At 43.0% G+C, this 25,189-nt stretch overlaps 1 protein-coding gene across 1 annotated transcript in view; it reads right to left on the minus strand.

Annotated features, from left to right (window-relative positions):
• The window catches only part of gk5 (glycerol kinase 5), a 71,706-nt gene that overhangs the window by 20,616 nt on the left and 25,901 nt on the right, over nt 1–25,189 (minus strand). Inside the window, exons 2-5 of the mRNA XM_055645669.1 lie at nt 21,914–22,007; nt 18,160–18,235; nt 12,213–12,306; nt 9,741–9,872 (exon numbers count right to left, since the gene is read on the minus strand). Of these exons, the coding sequence (XP_055501644.1) occupies nt 9,741–9,872; nt 12,213–12,306; nt 18,160–18,235; nt 21,914–22,007 (396 nt within the window). The remainder of the gene's footprint in view (nt 1–9,740; nt 9,873–12,212; nt 12,307–18,159; nt 18,236–21,913; nt 22,008–25,189) is intronic.

Genomic DNA, 25,189 nt, shown 5'->3' on the forward strand with positions numbered 1-25,189 from the left:
ACAGCAGCCATTTAAAGGGGGTAAAACAGAAACTGCTGGAAACGTTCAGCAGGTGCACAGTCGAGAGCATGCTGACCAGTTGCATCGTGGCTTGGTTCGGCAATTTGAGCGCCCTGGAGAGGAAAAGACTACAAAAAGTAGTAAACACTGCCCAGTCCATCATCGGCTCTGACCTTCCTTTCATCGAGGGGATTTATCGCAGTCGCTGCCTCAAAAAGGCTGGCAGTGTAATCAAAGACCCACACCATCCTGGCCACACACTCATCTCCCTGCTACCTTCAGGTAGAAGGTACAGGAGCCTGAAGACTGCAACAACCAGGTTCAGGAATAGCTACTTCCACACAGCTATCAGGCTATTAAACCTGGCTCGGACAAAACTCTGATTGTTAATAACCACTTTCTGCTATTTGCACTTTATCAGTTTATTTATTCATGTGTGTATATATTTATATCATGGTATATGGACACACTTATCTGTTTTGTAGTAAATGCCTACTATTTTCTGTGTGCTTAAGCAAAGCAAGAATTTCATTGTCCTATACAGGGACACATGACAATAAACTCACTTGAACTTGAACTTGAGGTCATGACAATGCTAGCATTTCTCATAGACACCCTTTCACAAGAACAAAATAGCACACGTTTTCTGACCTGCGTAGTATTTCTAACACTTTTGTTTCTCTATCCAATGTTAAAGTATGCACTGTACTTTTCATCACTTGCATCTAATGCAATTTTTTTAAAGTGAGTTTGTGACTTTGCACATATCACCTTAAAACTGATAACCCTAGAATTGCCTATTTGCAGCCAAAACCCTGCACTTCTTCAAATAATGCCCACAGCAGCTTCTGTCAGAATGCAGTGAATACACTCTGATGGACTCACCTTGTCTTTATTTCAACATCAACACATTCAGAAAACTTATATGTGTAATTCCATGAGAGGACTGAATGTAAAACTTGCAAAAGGATTGGAGTTTAGATAGAATGCAAACAATAAAGAAATGGTAACTTAAAACAGAATGTTGGAAACTGTCTGCAGGTCACACAGTATAAGGGGAGCCAGAAACAGTAATGTTTTGGGTCAATGAGTTAAAAAAAATAAAAAAATCAGAACAGAAAGCATTCAAACTTTGAAGGCCAATTCACTGGATGTTTTCAAGAGAGAGATTTAGCTCCGAGGGCTAAAGGAATCAAGGAATATGGAGAAAAAGCAGGGGTACTGATTTTAGATGAGCAGCCATGATCATATTGAATGGTGGTGCCGGCTCGAAGGGCCTACTCATGCACCTATTTTTTTTTAATGTTTCTTAGGGGCAGGATGGGGTGGACCAAATAAACGAGAATGTCTATGGTTAGGTGGAGATGAGGGGAGAATGATTGAAAAGGTGGAAGTACCAACCTTGAGAGGATAACAAAGGCTTGTAAACCGGGAATGATCAGTCAATAGATTTCATGGGAGATTGATGAAAATGAAAGAGAGAAGGAAAGGACAATGCTCGTACTGTAAATTGCAACATGCTGTAGGAAGAAACATGACTGAAGCTGCAAATCTGAAATTGAAAAAGAGGAAGATCTGTAAATGCATGGAGAGAGAAAACTGCCCAGTCTGCAGAACTGACCCTAGGAGGGGAGGGCAAGATGACACTGTGTGGTCAAGCTGTGGTCTGATCCAACAGTGGTAGACATTCTGTGCCGGAGAAAAACCAAGATAGAGTTGATTCTTCTTTCTCCCCTTTCAGAATATCTAGCACTTAAAAGTTTTATTTTTTAAACAATCATGAGGATTCCAAAGTCAGTCAAAGAGGACAAAAGTAAGGACAAAAAGATAAAGCCTGGCCAAGACCACAGTAATTGGTGTTTGAAGAAATTGATAGGTGATGTTTCAGTCTGAAGAAAGGTCCCAGCCAGGAACGTAGCCTATCCATGTTCTCCAGAGATGCTGCCTGATCAACTGGGTTACGTCAGCACAATGCCTTCTTGCGTAAACCAGCATCTGCAGTCTCTTAAGCCTCCATAATTGTTGTTGACCTTGTTTATTTATAACCCGACCATTGTTTGATAAGAAGGTGCGACCACACCTTGCTGTTTTATGGGTTGGTGAATGTATTTTAGGACTCAACATCAGTACACCAGTTTGATGCAGAACAAAGGCAATTTTAAAAAGATGATTAGTTTCCTTGATTGCCTGTCAAAATGTCTTCAGGAGAGATGGAGATCAGATATTCCGATGCAGTTCATGGGAGCTAACAAAGGCACTCACAATAGATGAGCACCAGAAATGCTATCATTTCAAGTAAGAGCCAGGAGGTTTATTGTTAATAAGCAGTGTCTTGCCTTCCAAACTCTCAAGGTTGGTTGCGGAAATGCCCCCGCAGCATGAAGATGGATGGGCGAAGAGAGGGACGTCGGTTTGCTGGATGAAGGCAACAGCTGGAGGCCCTGCAGCAGCTCGAGACTCGCCTGGATCAAGCTCCGTTTGATAAGACCTAGAGCGTGGACTGGACTCTGAAAATTGCACCAGAACCCAACTCCTCTTGGGTGCAGTCTCAATGGACTATTTCTGTATACTTTGCTAATCAGGGATTGTGCTTGGTTATGGCAATACTTTACTGCACGGTTTGTAAAACATGATTTCACTGTGCAATTGCAGATATGACAATAACGCACCTTTGACCATTGGAAACAAGAACGTGGCACCTTTGAGTCTTGAATGCATGCTACTACATTTAAAAACTTGAAACACTTTTTTATTACACTTTTTTGAGATAACATTTTCAGTGAATCCGACGTGTTTAATGGGATGCAAGAAACTGATCCGATGGTGAATTTGGCAGATCGTGGGAAACAAAAGTAGCGAGCTTTACCGCCTACTTTTCAGCTAGTTAAACATACAAACTAAAGGGCACGGAGGCGCAGCGGTAGAGTTGCTGTCAGACATCACCAGAGACCCGGGTTCGATCCTGACTACGGGTGCTATCTAGACAGAGTTTGCACGTTCACCCCGTGACCTGCGTGGGTTTTCTCAGAGATCTTTGATTTCCCCCCACACTCCAAAGACGGATTGGTTTGGTACAAGTGTAAATTGTCCCTAGTATGTGTAGGATAGTGTTAATGTGCCGGGATCGCTGGTCAGTGCAGACTCGGTGGGCCGAAGGGCCCGTTTCCGCACTGCATCTGTAAACTAAACTAAATGTACGTCGAATATAGACACAAAAAGCTGGAGTTACTTAGCGGGACAGGCAGCATCTCCGGAGAGGAGGAATGGGTAAGGTTTTGGGTCGAGACCCTTCTTCCACCAAACTCCGCACCAACCACCCGCCTGTCCCACAGTACAGTCCCTGGTATTGGTCACACATCCCGCACACTCTTCAGATCACCAGCTCACATTCTAATGAGCGACACAGATGCTGCATCGCTGGGATTTATGAACAGTGGGATACTGGGTTATCAGAAATGTCCTATAAATTGCAAAGACATTAGTTAGGAGGCCATGATTTGAGAGAAGGCCAGATTCCTTTCATATGTTGCCATAACCCCACGCACAAGGTTGCAATCTATTTATAGAGAGCAGCTATTGAAGCGATTCAGCCCAACCCAGGAATGTACAATGCTAATTTTTGCAGTCGCAATTGGTGGAATATTGGCATGACCCAGAAAACCTGCCTTGAAATAGCATAGCATAACTGATGAAATGTTGGGGTTGGTGTTGTTCGTGCATTAACTCACTAGCCTTCAGAAAGTGGTCAGGTGATATGCATTCTGGAGCAGGTCCATATGCCAATTCCATATCTCTTCACCCCTCTTACAAATTAATGAGGACATCTGAACACAGATTAATTTGGGGATCTTCCCTGCCCCTAAAAATAATCCATGGACCAATTACAATTCTCATCAGAAATGATCTTAAAATGTCTTCATAGTTATAGTCAGAGAGTGATAACGTGGAAACAGGCCCTTCGGCCCAACATGCCCATACTGGCCAACATGTCCCAGCTACACAAGCCCCATCTGCCCGCATTTGGTCCATATCCTTCTAAACCTGTCCTATCCACAGTTGAAGGATAAATTAGGACTGGTAAAACAATATAACTGGAGTTTGATCAATTTATTTATTCTAGGGTAATGTAGTCCAATAGTTACTCATCTGGTATCCAGATGCTTCTATAACTGATTTAGGGACATGAGTTCAAAACCCAACAAGGCAGCTCATGAACTTAAATTCAGCAATAAAAGCTCATGATCTAAACAAGGGCTGTGGTAGTAATAAAACACAGACTTATACAGCATAGAATCAGGCCAGTTGGGCCAGCTTGCCCATGCTGACCAAGGTGCCCCATCCACACAACGCCCACTTGCCCATGTTAGTCCCATATCCCCAAAATCTTTTCTATCCATGTATCAGTCCATATGTCTTTTAAATGTTGTTATAGTTTCTGCCTTAAAAACCTCCTCCAGCTGCTTATTCCATATCCCTACCACCCTCTGGTGAGAGGGGAAAGATTTGACGGGAATCTGAGGGGTGCATTTTTTTCCCCATACAGAGGGTGGTGGGTATATGGAATGAGCTGCTGAAGAGGGTAGAAACTATAACAACATTTAAAAGACATTTGGACAGGTACGTGGATAGAAAAAGTTTAATGGGATACGAGCCAAGCACAGGCAGGTGGGATTAGTGTAGATGGGGCATCTTGGTCGGCATGGGCTGGCTGGGCTGGCTGGGCCGAAGGGCCTGTTTCCGTTTTGTATGACTATGACACAAATTTAAAACTAATTCCACGAAGCAATTTACATGGGATTTTATAATTCAATTTTTGATTTTAAATCCTAGCTTTATACTTTTTGATGCTTAACCATTCATTGGGTGTCACCAGCAGGAAACCGGTCACAGGAGATTGCAAAGATAGCTGTGATGGGAAGACATCTCCTGGCATGAATGACTTTGTTCCACTTTTGTAGGTTTCCATTGCATTGAACTGAGTCACAATACCATTTTCTGCCACCAGAGAGCTACACACATCCAAGCTAAAATCTAAATGACACAAAGTGCTGAAGTAACTCAGGTCAGGCAGCATCTCTGGGACACGTGGATAGGTGATGTTTTGAGTAAGGACCCTTTGCTGTCTAAACCAAAGATCCTATAGCAAAGGATCTTTGGTCTAAACCACTGATTCACTCCTGCATTTTGTGTCCTTTTGTGTAAACCAGCATTTGCAGTTGCTTGTTTCTACACTGAAAAACCTAATGCCTTGCACACATTTTTAATGACACAATTGGATTGAACTGCAGAGTTAAATCACAAATTAAACATGACAGCGGCCTACCATCATGTACAACTTTTCAATGTGTTCACACGTTGGCCCACACACAGATACTCACATTCACACGTACAGACACAAACAAGAAGCACGGTACAAATTGGCAGCTAAAGTCATGGCATTTTCAAGCGGTTTGAGTGCAGGAAGCAGCACCAGTACAGTCATCCATTTACTGGAAGTTTTGATATCTTCACTATTACAAAATGCAGCCCAAGATTTTGTTTTCACTCCATCAGATTTATTTTGAAAAAAGGAAGTGGCTTTAGCATTTCTCAACCCAAGTGAACCACATTCATTTCAAAGAAACTGACTGAACTTAGTGCTGAATATAAAAGTAAGGCATCAATCTCACGACACAAAAGGACACTCGGCTTGCTAGCTTACCCGTAGCATAGCTGCTGGGCAATACAAGGTGCTAATCATTTCTGTTAACTCTCCATGACCCTTAATTTCACCAATGGTTTCCCTCCAAATATTTCTACGTTTTACCTTTCCTTCTTCCTTAGTCATCCAATAAAGTACAAAGCTTCGATAGGAGAAACAGATGCAGCTGGTGAAAAACTGTTTGGGGAGCTGTGGTTTGTCAGAGAGGTTAGTTCTGGGGGGGGGGGGGGGGGGTGTAAACAGTAGCAAGATGTAGTATGATGTTTAAGAAAGAACTGCAGATGCTGGAAAATCTTCCCACCCTGCTTCCCCAATTCCTCCGTCTATGCCGCTTCTGCACCCAGGATGAGGTGTTTCAAACCAGGAGATCGGAGATGTCCTCATTCTTCAGGGAACGGGGGTTCCCCTCTTCTACTATAGATGAGGCTCTCACCAGGGTCTCTTCTATATCCGTAACTCTGCTCACACTCCCCATCCCCCTCACTCGCAACACGGGCAGAATCCCCCTTGTCCTCACCATCCACCCTACCAGCCGTCACATACAACAAATAATCCTCCGACATTTTCGCCCCCTCTAACAGCATCCCACCACTGGCCACATCTTCCCATCTCCTCCCATCAGCTTTCCGCAGAAACCGCTCCCTCCGTAACTCCCTGGTCAATTCGTCGCTTCCTGCCCAAACCACACCCTCTCCAGGCACTTCCCTTGCAACCACAGGAAATGCTACCCATGTCGCTTTACCTCCCCCCTTGACTCCATCCAAGGACCCAAGCAGTCTTTCCAGGTGCGGCAGAGGTTCATCTGCACTTCCTCCAACCTCATCTATTGCATCCGCTGCTCTAGGTGTCAGCTGCTCTACATTGGTGAGACCAAGCGTAGGCTTGGCGATCGCTTCGCCCAACATCTCCGCTCGGTTCGCATTAACTAACCTGATCTCCCGGTGGCTCAGCACTTCAACTCCCCCTCCCATTCCGAATCCGACCTTTCTGTCCTGGGCCTCCTCCGTGGCCAGAGTGAGGCTCACCGTAAATTGGAGGAGCAGCACCTCATATTTCACTTGGGCAGTTTATACCCCAGCGGTATGAACATTGACTTCTCCAATTTCAGATAGTCCCTGCTTTCTCCTCCCCCTCCCAGCTCTCCCTCAGCCCACTGTCCCCTCCTCTTCCTTTCTTCTTCCTCCCCCCCCCCCCACATCAGTCTGAAGTAAGATTTCGACCCGAAACGTCGCCTATTTTCTTCGCTCCATTGATGCTGCCTCACCCGCTGAGTTTCTCCAGCATTCTTGTCTACTTAAGGTAATATGAAGTGACCATAAAAAGACATCCAAAGTGGTGAATGTAACGGCTGCCAACAGCTGAGTGTGAACATACGGTTGCACACACAATTGACTGTAAGGTAATTAAAATGGGAAAAGGCCATTCAGCCACTGCATCCTTGACGACCATTGTTTACCCACTCACATCAGTTCTGTCTTACCCTGTATTCACATCCATATACAGACCATGGCCAATTGACCAACAAAGCCTCATGTCTTTGAAATTCCGCAGGTTTTTGCCAAGAGTTTGCCAAATGTTTTAACTGCCATCAGCCAAGAAATGTATGTGTCATCTGCAAACCCAAATGAATACGAATTCGGTTCAAGTTGCTGAAGGGTTGAGAGCCACCAGAAAACAGATTAGAAAAAGTGAAATTCTGAGGAAAGGAAGTTGTTATTGCCTTCGATCTGAAAATAGACCCAACTTTGATGTCAGTGCAACAGAAGCAAACATCACTAATTTCTCCACCATTTCTTGACAGGAATAAACCTGCATTCAGCACAAAAAATGCTTTGTCATCTCCTGCTAATACCACAATCATTTTATCTTCCTGGTATTCGACAGTCTGAATATATTATTTTCTGCCCATTAGAAGTTGCACTGAAAGTTGCCCCTATATCTACAGAACTGTTGTTATAATATAACCATTTTGTCACTCATTCATGCATTCAGATAACTCGGTATGAATTATATTAAATTACTCACTGTCCAGTACCTGCAAGATGATGTTAATATTGCTGGGAGAAAAAAACGGTAAGAACAATGAGTCTTGAAAGTGCTTGAGGCCTTGTTGTACCCTTAGTTTAGAGATATAGCGTAGAAACAGGACCTTCAGCCCACTGAGTCTGCACCAATCAGCGATCCCCACACATTAACACTATCTCCACACAAGGGGCAATTTACACATACCAAGCCAATTTACCTACATACCTATATTGCTTTGGAGTGTGGGAGCAAGCCAAAGAACTCGGAGAAAACCCACGCAGTCACGGGGAGAACGAACAAACTCCGCACAGACAGCATTCATATCGAACCTATATATCATCTATCCAACTACTAAACGATCCAAGTACTAATCGGATTACACTTTGGTCAGATTGATAATCACCTACAGAAGGAATGTGTAACAATAGTGACAATTTCTGATGGAATAAGTAAGTTAATACTGCCTTCATTAGATAAATAACTATTTGCAATATTTGAACAAACTGAAAAGTATAGAGCAAAGTATAGAGCAATCTTGGGGTTCAAGCTCATAGTTCCCCGACAGTAGCAACACAAGTGACCAAAGTAGCGTACGGTCGTTTGTCTTCATTGGATGGGACATTGATTTGAGAGTCAGGAAGTCACGTTGCAGCTTTTGAGGAACCTGTTTATGCTACATTGGAAACATTGCCTGTAGTTCTGGTTGCCACATTACAGGAAGGATGTGGATGCTTTGGACAATTCTGCCTGGATTAGAGGATATTACCAATAAGGAGAGGTTGGACAAACTTGGATTATTTTCTCTGAAACATCGGAGCCCAAAGAGAGATCTGGGTAGAAGTATATAAAACTATGACAAGCATAGAAAAGAGAGACAGACAGAATATTTTTATAAGGGTGAAAATGTCAAAGACGAGTGAACATAGATTTAAGGTGACAACAGCAAAGTTTAAAAGGAGATATGTGGGGCAAGTTTTTTTTTAAAACAAGGAAGAATGGTGGTTGCCTGGAATGAACTATGAAGATTGGTGGTGGTGGAGGTGGATACGACAGTGACATTTAAGAGGCATTTAGATAGGCACATGAATATGCAAGGAATGGAGGGATACGGTTCACCTGCAGGCAGGGTTACTTTAAACTGAAATGATGTCCGGTGTGGACATTGAAGGGCTTGTTCCTGTGATGTACCGTTTCTACATTGTTCTGTGAAAGGCTTTCAGTTTCAGACAGAGCAGAAGTACAAAGCAGTGGTAAGACTTGCATCTGGAAGACGGTGTACAGCTCTGGTCTCCCTAGACAAGAATACACTTGTCTTTGAGGATGGGCAATGAAGATTCACAAAATGAATTCTAGGGATGCAGGGCTTGTAGAGGAGAGATTAGGCAGAATGTACCTCGCACACTGATATTTGGAACAACAAAAAAAAATCTCCTGGCTCAGGTGCCAAGCACTCGGGGCATGTCTTAGAATAAAAGATCAACAATGTAGGACTGAGATAAGAAGAAATCTCTTCACTAGAAAAGCAGTGAAGCTTTGGAATTCCCACCACGAAGGCAGTGCTGGCAGCATCTTGGTATATTGAGGGAAAAGGTACATGTAGGTAAGTGGTTGAGGTCATATATTGTTCACAATGATATAGAACAGCAGAGTTGGAACAGGAGAGATCGAATGGACCACCCTTGCTCCTATTTATGACTAGGAAGCATCCATACAACTTCCAACAGTTCCAAGAAATAGATGACTCTTCAAAACCACGTCAATTTAAACTGCTAAAGTGCTTTGGGATAGCCCAAAAAGTTGATAGAAACCAAAACTCTTTATATTAATACTCGATCATGATGTCTGGCTTTGTCTCTATTTTGAAAGCATTATGCACTGCACATTTTGATGCTTTCCCTTGGATTTTTCTGTTTTAAAGATCATTTACATCAAAGTACATTCCCAATCTCATATAGCGTATTTGTTTTGGGGTTATTTAAGCAGAAATCAACCTCCACAAGTCACCATTTATTACCTGTTTTATATTTTGGAGAACCCAGGCTAAACGTAGGGACACGTGCTGTGTGGAGAACTGGATCACACTCGCAGCCAAGAAGCGTTTCTGTCGGGAAAGAAAATGGAGCATGGCGCTGGATCTATGAACTAACTGCAAGAAAGAAAATAAAAAGAATAATTCAATTATTCTGCAACAGTAAACAATGCAGACTCAAGGCCACATGTCTTAATGAATATCATGCACCATTGTTTCAGACCAGAGCCACAATTAATTTTTTGGGTCTGATGCAATGTTTGTTAGGTAATTATGATAATCGTGTTCTGGATGGAGATCTTCAGATCCTGCCACTAATGCCTGTGGAGGCCACGTCATTGGGTATTGACAGATTCTTGATCAATATGAGTGTCAAGAGTTATGGGGAGAAGGCAGGGGAATTGGGTAGAGTGGGAACGATAGATCAGCCAGGATTGAAAGGCGGAGTCAACTTGATGGGCCCAATGGCCTAATTTAACCCCTATGACATGAATTTATGAACTTATTTACTGTGCCCAGTCCTATCCGAAAACATTTCACATGCTGGAGGGATTGTCGTAACAGCAACAGCAATAGCTGCCTCACCAACAGTCTGTCTGTCTGTCCTTTTTTTTTGTTATTTTTAGTATGTGTTAAGAATATGTTTTAGTGTTCCTTAGCTTGTTTTATGTGGGGATTGGGGGGTTGGGAGGTTGGGGGAAACTTTTTTTCAATCTCTTAACTTGACGGAGATGCAATTATTTTCTGCATCGCTTCTCCGTCCCCACTGCGGCCTACCATTGTGGAGTTGGCGGCCTTTCCTGGAGACCGACCCGGCACTCCAAGCCGCGGGAGTTTGCGGGACTTTAACCTTTGCCGGGGATCGAAACTGCAACCACAGGGCATGTGGACTGTAACATCGGGAAGCCTGTGGTCTCCGGTGAGAAGAGGCCGATTCGGGAGCTCTTTGTGTCTTTCTTTGGACAGCATGGTGAAGGTGGTATTTGGCAAGCTTGCCTTCATTGGGAAAGGTACGGAGTACAGATGTTGGGGCATGATGATACTACTGTACGAATCAGTGGTGAGACCACACTTGGAGTACTGTGCGTAGTTCTGGTTGCCCAGCTCTCAGAAAAATGTAATTCAGGTGGAAAAAGCACAGAAGTGATTCATCAGGATGTCACCTGGGCTTGCTTGTGTTGGAGGGAGAGGTTGGACAGACGAGGACATTTTCCTTTGGAGTGTAGAGCGTGGGGCTGACCTTATTGAGGTGTACATCATAAAGTGAACGCTCAGAGTATTTCTCCAACGGTAGACGATTTTAAAACCAGAGGGCATAGGCTTGAAATGAGAGGGGAGAAATTTGAGAGAGATGTCAGAGGGAACTTCTTCCATTCAGAGGGTGGTCAGTATCTGGAATTCGCAACCAGAGGAAGCTACAAAACGGGAAAACAATTAAGACTTTTAAATGACATTTTGACAGATGTGTGAATTGGAAAGATTTGGACAGCTCAGGCTAAATGCAGGCAAATAGGACGAGCCCTGGCAGCTAGGTCAGCATGGACAAGGTGTGCTGAAGTCTGTTTCCATGCTGTGTAACTATGACTCCAAGCTGGAGGTGCTCAGTGGGTTCTGCAAGATACACGGAGACAAAGGGATGGCCGAAGTTTCAAATCTACACTTGTGCACTACAATTCCTTGGATTTGACATTGGATGGTGAACAATGTGTGAGCATTGGCCATGCCTGATTGAGTTGTATTGTTTCTACATGATGAAACAGACTGTCTACATTCTCACCACAACTCACATGAGGAATGACAAGGCCCATTAGCTAATGCTGTAAAAATTTTGGACTAGAGGTGAAAGACAAACTTCTTAAAGACTTTGCATCTTGTTTCCACCCCCCAAAATTATTTAGTCATTTTAAGAGTTGTGCAAAGCCCTTAGATTATTTCAACACTCACCCGTTTCAAAATTACATCCTGTGATCGTCTGGAAACAAAGTATAATAACATAACCCAAAGCATGTTTCAACATCTGATATGTTTAAGAAAGAACTGCAGATGCCGGAAAAATCAAAGTTTGACAAAAAAGCTGGAGAAACTCAGCGGGTGAGGCAGCATCTGTGGAACGAAGGAATAGGGTCGAAGAAGGGTCTCCGCCCAAAACGCCGCCTATTCCACCCCCCAAAATTATTTAGTCATTTTAAGAGTTTGCTCCATATTTCAATGCTAACCCCTCACATCTGCTGAGTTTCTCCACTCAGCGGGTGTGAGGCAGCATTGTTAGGGTGTCTCCGCCCAAAACGCCCGCCTATTCCTTTTCTCCATAGATGCTGCCTCACCTGCTGAGTTTCTCCAGCTTTTTTGTCTACCTTCAACATCTGATATGTGCTTTTCCTAATGTCTTTAATTATGGTTGGCAAAATAAGCCAACTCAGCCAGCAAACCCCACAAAGTATAATTTGACCACGTTACCCAAAGTAGCAAAGAGCTGTTCCACGATCTGACAAGGTCCGCTGCTCGAAGATCTTGCCAGCAGATGAAGTTATGAAATGGTTTTCCTGTCTTACTGCAACAGATACAAAATGCAGTAGTTGTAAAGGGAACACAATTCTAGTAACAACTCTGAAAACTTAAAAGCAAACATATTACAAATATCCAAGATGGAAATGATACAAAGGCATAAAGCACAGATACATGTTGCAAAATAAATTGTACATAAATTTAAGAAATTAATTCATCGTGAAAACAACACCCCCATTATGATTGATATATGTTCGACCACTGATCTCTGCACAGATCTCCAGTCTGAATAACACCCCATCCACTACTATCTTCTGTTGCCTTTGGCCAAGCCAATTTAGAACCCAATCTACCATGTTCCTGTGGATCCCAGAATGCTGGACCGGCATTCTCACCAGCTAGGCTTTAAACTATTCCCACATCCCGGATATGAGCTTACCCCAAAACAGCTGCTCCCACTTTACCCGGTCCAGCTCCTGTCCAATCCTGTTGTAATTAGCCATCGCACAATTTAGTGCTGCCTCCGCCCCTCCCGTTCACCCCCTCCATCCCAGATCCAGTTTAATCCTTGTCCAACACTATCTGAAAAAATGATCACAGTTCCCAAAATGTTCTCCCATTGAACTCCGACCACCTGGTCTGGCTCATTTTCCAAAACAAGGTCTAGAAGGCCTCTTCCCTTGTTGGACCATCTACATACCTTGAAAAAAAAAACCATCTGGATGAACCTAACCATTTCAGCTCCATCTACATCTCTACCACCAAGAAAGTCTCTGTCAATGTTAATGAAATTAAAGTCACCCAATGCAATAATCCTGCTAAGGTTCCGTAGAAACTTAGAAAATATGTGCAAGAGTAGGTCATTCGGCCCTTTGAGCCAGTACCGCCATTCGATATGATCATGGCTGATCATCCAAAATCAGTACCCAGTTCCTGTTTTTTCCCCTCATATCCCTTGATTCCGTTAGCCCGAAGAGCTAAATCTCTCTTGAAAACATCCAGTGAATTGGCCTTCACTGCCTTCTGTGGCGGATAATTCCACAGATTCACAACTCTCTTCGTAAAAAAGTTTTTCCGCATCTCAGTCCTAGATGGCCAAATTCACCCTGCAGCCTCATAGCATCCTCCTCGCAGCTCACACTGCCACCCAACCGTGTCATCTGCAAACCTATAGATGTTACATTTAATTCCCTTATCTAAATTGTTAATATATGTCATAAATAACTGGGGTCCCAGCACTAAGCCTTGCACACCCCACTAGTCACTGCCTGCAATTCTGAAAAGGACCCGTTAATTCCTACTCTTTGCTTCCTGTCTGCCAACCAGTTCTCTATCCATGTCAATACCCTAACCTCAATACCATGTGCTCTAATTTTGCACTAATCTCTTGTGTGGGACGGTGTCAAAAGCTTTTTGAAAGTCCAGATACACCACATCCACTGGCTCTCCCTTATCCATTCTACTTGTTGCATCCTCAAAAAAATCCAGAAGATTAGTCAAGCATGATTTCCCCTTCATAAATCCATGCTGACTTTGACCGATCATGTCACTGCTTTCCAAATGCGCTGCTATAACATCGACTCCCGCATCTTCTCCACTACCGATGTCAGGCTAACTGGTCTATAATTCCCCATTTTCTCTCTCCCTCCTTTCTTAACAAGTGGGGTTACACTAGCACTTACACTACACTCCAGTCCAGTGCTACTTTGGGATTTATCGTCAGACCTGACATTACTAGAGGAATGTTGCCCCCTCAAGTCCTCCTGTCCTTGAGAATCACCTAGGGACAGCACGGTTGGGTGTAATGAGCAAAAACAAATTTGTGCAATTTACTGCCTTTAAATCACAAGTGCAGCATGGTGGTGCAGCAGCAGAGTTACTGCCTTACAGTCACAGAGACCCTGGTTCGATCCCGACTACAGGTGCTGTCTGCATGGAGTTTGTACGTTCTTCGTGACTCCCACATTCCAACAACGTAAAGGTTTGTTGGTTAATTGGCATTTTTTAAATTGTCCCTAGTGTGTAAGATAGTGCTCTTGTATGGGGATCACTCAGCAGCACAGACTTGGTTGGCCCGAAGAGCCCGTTTCTGTGCTGTATCTCTAAATTAAACAGCTCCTGTCTGCCATACTGATCATGAGTCTTTGATCCGAAACATGAACTGTTTCTTTCTTCACAGTTGCTGTTTTGAAAGCGTTTAATGAAGTAGAAGTTACAAAATGGGTTCTGCTGTAGATTTAGAAGTTGCACAATAGATGCTTCTAACTTTCTTCTGTTACACGTGAGATTTCTGCACAAAAAAAGGTGTCTTGTCCTATAATATAAACACTAGCGAGATTACAGCACAATTACACTAGATATTTTGCTCTACGATATAAACAATCAGAAAGATGTTCAGACAACTCTGTTCTTACCCTCTACGCTACAGATTGTACTGTACAGCCAACTAATCAACAAGGTCAAAAAGCAAAATTGCTTGAATCTGCAAAAAATAGCTCCTTCAGCATAATCATATACGAGCTAACCTTTCCTCTATCAGAAGAACCTGTCAATCTTTGATATTAGCCATATGTGGACAAGGCAAGAGGCTGTACAAAGCTCTGTAAGATAAAGAATTGCTGAATTGCTGATTATTGGGGGATAAGTACATGTGATTGAACATCACATCTGTGTGTGGAATACAAGCAACTCTGTAGTGTGTGTTTACATACTAGAGTTGGCTCCACCTCCGCCTGGGCCTAATAAAGATGTTACTGTATTACTAATTTTTATATTGTTATCTGTTTGAAGCAAATCGGACTTCAACAGTTTGACCTGCTGAGTATTTCTAACATTAACTTTTTTTTTGTATTTCTCGCATCTACAATTTTTGCATTTAATTAAAAAAGTTTTTAATGGATTTGAGGGAACTCACATGCCCAGGTGCACTGTGGACCCATTAAAAACTATGGAGAGAAATTACGGTTTGCAGAGGGCAAAGTTAAGGCTCCACATGATCGTCTGCAATTTCCGGTGTGCAATCGCCCCTGGGTTTGGCATCCAGTGTTATACCATAGAATGGTTCCTCTTTTACAGTGAAAGGGATTAGCACAGAGAGCCCAAGAACAACCTTCTATTCAGAGTCAAGGTGTGTAGTCTTTGACAAAGAAACAACTACATTTGTTACAACAAAAGTCAATATACGCCAGAGTAAACCCACATCTGGTATCAGTTTGTGTTTTAACATTGAGGATAGAGACTGGGGAGGAAACCTTGGCGCCACACACACCAACCTTACACAAGCTATCTCAGCAACAACCTCTGCAGCAAATATATACCCCAATCAAAGGACCAAAAAGAGTAATTGATCACCTGAAAAATAGATTTAACCTCAGAATCCAACAAAAAACACTTTGCTTATGATAATATTCTGGCCTTTAAATAGATGTAATTAATAATGTTATACTTTTATGAAGGTAGTTTTTCCCTCACAAACTACATCCCACGGCAGAACCGTCTTTTCAGGTGTAAACTGCCAAAATTGGAATCGACTTGGTGACTGCTTTTGACTGAAGTCCTGGGGTCAAGGAAAGAGCGTTCACGTCGCGGCCCTGTTTCCACCAATCTTTCCACCACCACACACAAGAAGCACAAGAAGCGACAAGACCATTGTGCAGATGCCGAGAAGTGTGTTCAGCTCTGGCTGAACAACTTCTAATCTTGTGTGTGGACTCGATAAGAAGAAGAAGACTGAAGTCCTGCAAACAAACAGCACAACCATATCTCACCTTCTACAGCACTTTCTTGTACAGTTTTAATTCTGACTGGGATTCAGACAAGGTTTGTTAACAACGAGCTCATGTTCCAATTGCAGGTGAGGTATAAATGCATATTTGAGGCAGGAAAAAGTATCCAAAATGTTGTGCATTTCTAACAGGAACATTTAAGCACAAGCTTCATATCTTTCATTAAACACACTGAAAAATTAAACAAGAAGATATACAAAGTCTGCATGTTGCTTCAACTTTGCACATGCTTGAAGTTGGGCAGATAACCTATACAGATGGTCATGTGTATTACAGAAGGATAAATGTTTTCTCAGAACAAGCCATTTAAAAAAAAAATCAGCTACAGTACATGTCTGGTGACCTGTTCAACAAAGTACTACAAATTGCGTGGCTCAATTGCTGACATTCCCTCATAACCATTACCTCTGGAACGCATATTAACTGGGTTCTCCCATATGCTAATCTGCTTATGCTGAAGCCACTGCATGCCAAAGGGAATTTGGCAAAGGAAAGCAAATATAGATACTTTGATTCCGCGATAAGGAAATGCAAAAATGCCAAGTGCTTTTAACCTTCAGTGGCATCTTCGATTGGTAAAACTAGGCAGAAAAACTTTTCAAAGCTGTAACAAACTAAAACCAGAGCATAAAGACGTGACAAATCTAGCATGCATTACTTTTGATGGAGAAGAACCTCGAATATTTATACTGCAGAAAAGAAACAGAATTCACACAGAGAAACCATTTCTTCCAGCAATGGAGTCAAGATCATGAGGCACAGGTTTAAACTTAATAAAAGGCTGTTAAAGGGCCTGTCCCACTTTCACGACCCTTTTTACTCGTGGACATTTTTCATCAGGCTAGAAAAGCGCCCCGACCTACTTGTTGCCGCGAGTACCTACAACTAGCATCACGACCTACCTACGACCTCGTGACGACCATGCTGCGAGTATGAGTCAAGGGAAAACTCGGCAGAGGTCGTGAATTACGTCGTGAAAGTGGGACAGGCCCTTGAGAAAGTGAGTATTTCTTCATAAGAAAGATGACAGAAATCGGAGACTCTCTTCCGAAATCTGAGAACATCAGGAAAGATGACGCCCAAGCTAAGTGACTGCCTGCTGGTCCCAGAAGCTGATCTGCAACGTTCATTACAATCATTCCACTCTTATCTGTACACTGTGAACGGCTCGATTGTAATCTTGCATAGTCATTCCACTGACTGGATAGCACGCAAAAAAAAGTTTTTGTACATGTGACAATACAATAAACTAACCTTCCCACAAAAAATGGGGATATTTAGATATGTAGTTTCCAAGGTAGAGATCAAAAATTGAGTCAGGTTGAGACGCAGATCTACCATGGACAAACCAAATGACAAAACATGTTCACTGTTGGCCTGCCCCAGCACCAATGGTTAAATTATGAAGGCCTTGTTGACATGCAAAGCAGAAAACAGCTTTTGAGTCACAAAATACGTGGAGATTACAGCACCAGGCATTGCATCTGCTGCTGGAAGGATCATGCTATTCTTCCACAGCTCCCCACCTATTCCCAATGGCTGCAACGTAATCATAAGTGCACCACAGGGTAATTATTGGGTAAATAAATCCAATGTATCCCACTGACTCTCAGCAAGCAACCTTCGAATCAGCACCACTTTTCTAAATGTTACTTTCACTCAAATTTAAATCACGTTATGATTAAAAATAGAATCTATTTTGATTCTTCCAGCAGTTTCACGATTTAATTCTTTTGCAATCAGCTTGTTCCCGCAAAATACTTCTCAAAATTTTAATTCCTCCCAGATGTTCTAAGTGAACCTTGCAACATTGAAGCCTGAAAACGTTATTGTTTTGATATTCCCTAAAACATTATGAAGGAATGTTCTTCAGCACGCCACAAATCATTTTAGGGGTTCAAAAAATAAACTCTTTGGTAAAATGCCAGAAAATTGCCGAGAATTTTATTTTTTTAATTTTTTTTAAAGTGTGGCTCAAATAACCTCTCTTCCCTTCATTCTACAACTAATACAATAGTTCAGCCAACTGAATTTCCTAACACCACAACGTCAGGTCTGAAATGTGATCCTCAATTTTCCAGACTTACAATAGACATGTTATTCTCTTCACTTACTTGTCCCAAGTAACAAACGTGGCTCTCTGTGTTGAAATGCCCAGAGCTACCATCTGCTTCATATGCAAGTGTGAACCTAGAAACAAAAAAGTAAGAGTCAGTATTGCAAGTTGAAATGCAATTGACGTTTTGACATTAAAAAAAAACAGCTGGTAGAAGCCAGCGAGTCAGACAACATCTGTGGAGGGATGGACACAAAGTGCTGGAGTAACTCAGCAACTCCTTGGAGAACATGCATAGGTGACACCTCGGGTCAGGACCCTTCTTCACTGTCCATTTCCCTCCCTTCTGTCGAGGGAAATGGACAGCAACGTTACTCCATTTGGTCGCCTTTACTTTGCTGTTGATTCCTGCATCATGGAGCAGGATGCCAATCTAAGCTGATCCCATTTGCCCTAGTTTGTCCCAAATTCCTTTCAATCTTTCACAACCATATATCTGTTTAAATGATTTTTTTTGTGAATGTTATCAGGCCTGTCTCAACTTCTTCATCTGGCAGATCGTTCTGTGTGGAAAAAGTTGCCTCTCAGGTTCCTAATAAATCCTTCTGACTCACCTTAAACCTATGCCCTCTATTTCTTGATTCCTCTACCCATGATCACCCCTCAACCTTCTGTGCTCCGAGCCTGCTCATCCTCCCCACATCCAAATTACATTATTTTAGCCATTCCTTGGAAGATTTGCCTTGATGATCAAGAACACGCTGTCCTCCGTGTCCACGATAGCATCTATTTTACTGTCATCAGCAAACTTACTAATTATGCTTTGCACATTTTCATCCAAACCATTGATTCAAATGACAAACAGCAAAGGCCCCACTACCAAACCAAAGCATACCACTAGCCACAAACAGCAATGGCCCCAATTACCAAACCATCCTTTCACGACCACCCCCCTGCTTCCTACAAATGGACCTATCCGTTAATCTCACATCTGTGGGAAAGAACTGCAGATGCTGGTTTAAATAGAAGGTAGACACAAAATGCTGGAGTAACTCAGCGGGTCAGGCAGCATCTCTGGAGAGAAGGAATGGGTGATATTTTGGGTGAGACCCTTCTTCAGAGTCAGGGGAGAGGGAGATATAGAGACATGTGACACTCTCCCGTGACAGACTGAAGAAGGGTCTCGACCCGAAACGTCACCCATTCTTTCTCTCTAGAGATGCTGCCTGACCCCCCCACCCAGTTACTACAGCATTTTGTGACTACCTTTAAACTCACATACATGAAAGATACAGGAAATGATTACATTAAATAATTGTGAAAGTTTTTAGTTTTGGAGTCACCACAACTGTAGCATTATAGCTCAATACAGTGCTTGTTTTGTAGACAAAGAGGTGCTGGTATGCATATCGTTCTTTGCTGATGGTGTGAATAGCTGATCGTTGTTCTACAGGCTGCATAAGCCGTTTAAAGGCCTGATCAACTCATTTAATTCCCAAATATGTTTTAAACCTCATTGATCCTTTTGTAATACTAAAGATTTAAAAATACAGTTTTTAAAAACTTTAGAGAGACGCTGGTACAGTGTACAGGTGTCTCGTCACAAAATAAGCAATGGCTCTATATATTCTGTCGGATCCAATGGTTATGCCCTCTATGGTTCCAGTTGCATGGTAGTGTAAAATCAGTGTACAGCACTTGCACAATACATGTAGTGCAAATCTGTCCTAAAGTTTCAGGCTTTGCACAATTATTTTTAGCTCAACAAAAATAAGCTCTGAAAATGCTTCCAGCATAACCAAATGTACAGCTCTTAATTCACAACATGCAGTTGAAGTTGCACATAATGGTTTTCAGTTCGATCTCACTAGAGTTTAAATCCAGAGAGAGCAGCAGGCTGTACAATGGGGTTTGAACACAGAATCATATCCAAGGCTCCTTTACACAGTTAGCTCCTGGCATGGCCCAAGCTGAAGGAATAATAGCCAAACACAGCTGGAAGAATGAAAAGAAGTTTCTTCCAAGCCAGCGCGAATTAGTATTGAAAATCAATGTTGCATACGTATTTGGCGCGACATGAATTTTGCCACTGTGGTTGATGAATTTAAATTCAAGAAGTAAAAGTGACTGGAGTAACTGTCCAATGTTAGATATGGTGATCATGAATCTACTGGACTATTGTGAAACGCATCCAATCACTAGTATACTTCAGTGGAGGAATTTCCCGGCGAACACTGGCCCTATCCCCGAATTCTATCTCTGTAACATTGCCGACTGCATCGGTGCCACCTCCTGCACCCATGCTGAACTCATGGACTTCCATCAACTTCATCACCAATTTCCATCCTGCACTCAAATTTACTTGGACCATCTCCGACATCTCCCTCCCCTTTCTTGATCTCACAGTCTCCATCACACAAAATGGACTATCGACAGACGTCTATAACAAACCCACCGACTCCTACAACTACGCTTCTTCCCACCCAGCTTCTGGCAAAGACTCTATCCCCTACTCCCAATTCCTCCGTCTACGCCGCATCTGCGCCGAAGAGGGGGTGTTCCATACCAGGACATCCGAGATGTCCTCATTCTTTCAGGAACGGGGGTTCCGCTCTCCCATCATAGATGAGGCCCTCACTCGTGTCTCCTCGGTACCCCACAGCTTTACCCTTGGTCCCCCTCCCTCTAGGCACAATAGATTCCCCCTAGTCCTTGCCTTTCGCCCCACCAGCCATCACATTCAACACATAATCCTTCAAAATATTCGCCACCTCCAACGGGATCCCAACACTAGTTACATCTTCCCATCTCCACCGCTTCCCGCCTTCCGCAGAGACCGTTCCCTCCTCAACTCCCTGGTCAACTCATCCCTTCCAACCCAAACCACTCCCTCCCCAGGTACCTTCACCTGCAACCGCAGAATATGCGACCCCTGTCCCTATAACTCCTCCCTCGACTCTGTCCAGGGACCCCTGACAGCCCTTTCAGGTGAGGCAGAGGTTCACTTGTACCTCCTTCAACCTCATCTACCATATCTGTTGTTCAAGATGTGGACTCTTACACATCGGCAAGACGGAACAGACTGGGCGATAGTTTCACTGAACACCTTCGATCAGTCCGCCTGAGCCAACCCCAGCGCCAGGTTGCTAAACACTTTAATTCTCCTTCCCATTCCCACACAGACGTTTATGTCCTAGGCCTCCTCCATTCTCAGTCAGGCTAAACACAAATTGGAGGAACAGCATCTCATATTTCGCCTGGGCAGCTTACAGCCCAGTGGTACGAATATTATTTCAGGTAGCCCCAGTATTCCCCCCCTCTCTCTCTCCCCCCCTCTCCCTCCCAAGTCACACTAGCTTCTCGTTGTCACCTAACAAACAGCTAACCAATGGCCTGGTTTCTTTTTCATCATTACTTTTTTGAATTTCTTTCATTCATTGTTCTTTATCACTCAACATCATTGTCTATATCTCTCGTTTTGTTTTTCCCTAAACAGTCTGAAGATGGGTCTCGACCCGAACAGTCACCACTCCTTCTCTCCAGAGTTGCTGCGTATCCTGCTGAGTTACTCTAGCTTTTTGTGTCTATCATCGAGGAAATTCATACTTTTGTTACCAATGTGGACTTTGTGAAGACTTCAGAATTGAGGCCTCACAATATAGTTGACTTTTAAATAGTCCTCCAAAACTGCATGACAAGCTGCTAAATTTATACAATTGATTATATTCAAGGGATTGGAATATCATTGATCAGTAAAACTAAAAGCAAATGAAATAGTGCAAAGGAAACTTAACTTAAAATCTTCCCCTTACCTTCCACTGCCTCTTTCACTACAGCAACAAACTGTTCAAACATGATTTCTGGATCGATTTCAACCCATCCAGGTTTGGGATACAATATCTCTATCTGTGGGAAGAACAATAGACAACAGTCAAACAGAGAAAGGACATTTATGGGGAAAAAATAACCGTACAATTTTACAGACTGTCACTTTATTTATTCCAGGCTAGATATTTGGAACCTTGTCAAAATCCGCGGGTGGCAATGTAATGGATGGCACCCGTGATAATGCTATTAGTGGTGCTCACTATATACTAGAGGCGACCATTTGGTTTCAGTTATAACAACCACTTTGGCCCAGGCATGGTACCAAAAAATAAACTCCAGAGGCAAGGTGAAAGCCCTAGATACAAAAGGAGGCATTTAACCGAGTGTAGTATTAAATAATCGCAAGTACAACTTTCCAACAAGCATAAAGGAGAATGCACTCCATAAGTAGAAGTCCTGCTGCATACAAGGGTTACATTTGTTGGAAGTTAAGCAACACATCCTGCGAACATCACTCAGGAATCCCTCAAGGCAAACATCTTCAGCCGTTTCATCACCGACTGTCCTTCCATTAGATGATCAGATCAGGAGGTATTTTCTGATGATTATATAATGCTCGTCCATTCACAACTCCTCAGCAAGAGCCTCCGCCATCCCCGTGTGCGGGAAGATCTACGCGATACGCACAGCAGCAAATAACATCAGTGCCACTAAATGTGTCAGGGAATAGCCATCCCCAGCGAGAGTCTATCTCCCTGCCCTGAATTATCATCACTAGGTCCCACATAAACAACATCTGTTTGAGCAAGCACTGACCAGAAAGTCAACTGGACCAACCACAGAAATAACACGGCTACATGCATTCGTCAGAGATTGGGTCTCTCTCTTCTGGTAAGTTATTCATCTCCTGAAAGCGCAAAATCTCATCACCTTCAGTACGGCAATTCTCTGCTTATCCAGTGAATACAACACCAAGGCTGCTTGACTGGACAATGTGGTCAACTAGATCGGCATCATATTTACCACTTGAATAGTCAATGATGTTGTGGCTATAGTTTCCACTATCTACAAAACACACTGTAGTTACTGCACACACATTGCACCCCCGTGGATTGTCAACTTGTCGTGGTGGAGAAGCTTGTGTGGTCCTCAGAACGCTGCTGTCTGGAGCTATGCTCCTGTTAGGGCCACCCATGGCAGTAAGGTCGAGGGGGAGGTCTCTGACAAAGAGCAATCCAACCAAGACCTCCACTGTGGAACAAGCGGAGGACGATGGCTGACCTTAGTGGAGCGTCACAACAGTTAGGAAGGCGGATGAAGGCTGCAGCAGAAAAGGGTCTCCAGCCATAGAAACATAGAAAGTAGGTGCAGGAGGAGGCCATTCGGCCTTCGAGCCAGCACCGCCATTCATTGTGATCATGGCTGATCGTCCCTATGTCACTGGATCCCGACCCAGATCTGTCAAGGACCTTGGGGTGGCTGTCTATGCACCAGTCTCCCCACGTTAAACAAAGTCAGGCACAAGCATCCTCCATATAGGGAATAGCACCCATGGTCGGACATGACCGAAGGGGGCCTAAGAAGAGACTGCACTATATGATTCTACACACATCACAGCAGCAGAGAAAGTTCGAGAAATAACAAATCTGGAATAAACTGGAGTGACTTGAACATATGAGGATTGATTGGAAGCAAAAAAACTGCTGGAGGAATTCAGTGGGTTTAACGGCACCCGTGGATGGGGGTGTGAGAGAAATTGTTGACTTTACGGATCAACGCTCTACAGCAGAACTAATGCGGGATCTCAAAACTAAAAGCCAACAACTCCTTCTCCTCCTCCCCCCTCCCTCCCCTCCCTCCACTGACGCTGCTTGGCAAACTGAGTTTCTTAAGTAGGATATATTTTGCTTCAGATTCCGGCAATTGCAATATCCTGTGTCTCTTGAAAGTTGATAACAAAGTTTATGATGGATTTGCTAATGACAAATTGTCTAACCTGAAAGATGTTTTTGATGAAATACAGTGCCCTCCATAATGTTTTGGACAAAGACCCATTATTTATTTATTTGCCTCTGTACTCCACAATTTGAGATTTGTAATTTAAAAAAAAATCACATGTGGTTAATGTGCACATTGTCAGATTTTATTAAAGGGTATTTTTATACATTTTCGTTTCACCATGTAAAAATGGCAGCAGTGTTTATACATTTCCTCCTTAATGCAGGTAAAGAGAGCTCTCAGCACCTTGTCTTTCCTCTAGTCTTTCCATCACCTTTGGAAACTTTTATTGCTGTTTATCAACATGAGGACCAAAGTTATGCCAATGGAAGTCAAAGATGCCATTATGAGATCGAGAAACAAGAATAAAACTGTTAGAGACATCAGCCAAACCTAAGGCTTACCAAAATCAACTGTTTGGGACATCATTAAGAAGAAAAGAGCGCTGGTGAGCTTACTAATCGCAAAGGGACTGGCAGGCCAAGGAAGACTCCACAGCTGATGACAGAAGAATTCTCTCTATAATAAAGAAAAATCCCCAAACACATTTCCGACAGATCAGAAACACTCTTCAGAAGCCAGGTGAGGATTTGTCAATGACCACTGTCCACTGAATACTTCATGAACAGAAATACAGAGGCTACACTGCAAGATACAAACCACTGGTTAGCTGCAAAAATAGGATGGCAGGATGGCAGGGTTACAGTTTGTCAAGAAGTACTTAAAAGAGCAACCACAATTCTGGAAAAAGGTCTTGTGGACTGATGAGACGAAGATTAATTTATATCAGAAAGATGGCAAGAGCAAAATATGGAGGAGAGAAGGAACTGCACAAGATCCAAAGCATACCACCTCATCTGTGAAACATGGTGGTGGGGGTGTTATGGCCTGGGCATGTATGGCTGCTGAAGGTACTGGCTCACTTATCTTCATTGATGATACAACTGCTGATGGTAGTAGCATAATGAATTCTGAAGTGTATAGACACATCCTATCTGCTCAAGTTCAAACAAATGCCTCAAAACTCATAGGCCGGCAGTTCATTCTACAGCAAGACAATGATCCCAAACATATTGCAAAATGTTTTTCAAAGCTAAAAAATGGTAGATTTGGTAGAATGCGTTTGATATGCTGCTCTAAGGCTAGAGTGCTTAAGAAAGGTGGATTTGCCATAATGTTTAAGGACTCATCTAATGCAAGCAGATATCATATGAAAATGTTGCTTCTTTTCAGTATGTGGCTCTTCAGCTGAGTTCATCCTC

Source organism: Leucoraja erinacea, chromosome 14 (genome assembly GCF_028641065.1).
Source record: "Leucoraja erinacea ecotype New England chromosome 14, Leri_hhj_1, whole genome shotgun sequence".
Lineage (NCBI taxonomy): Eukaryota > Metazoa > Chordata > Chondrichthyes > Rajiformes > Rajidae > Leucoraja > Leucoraja erinaceus.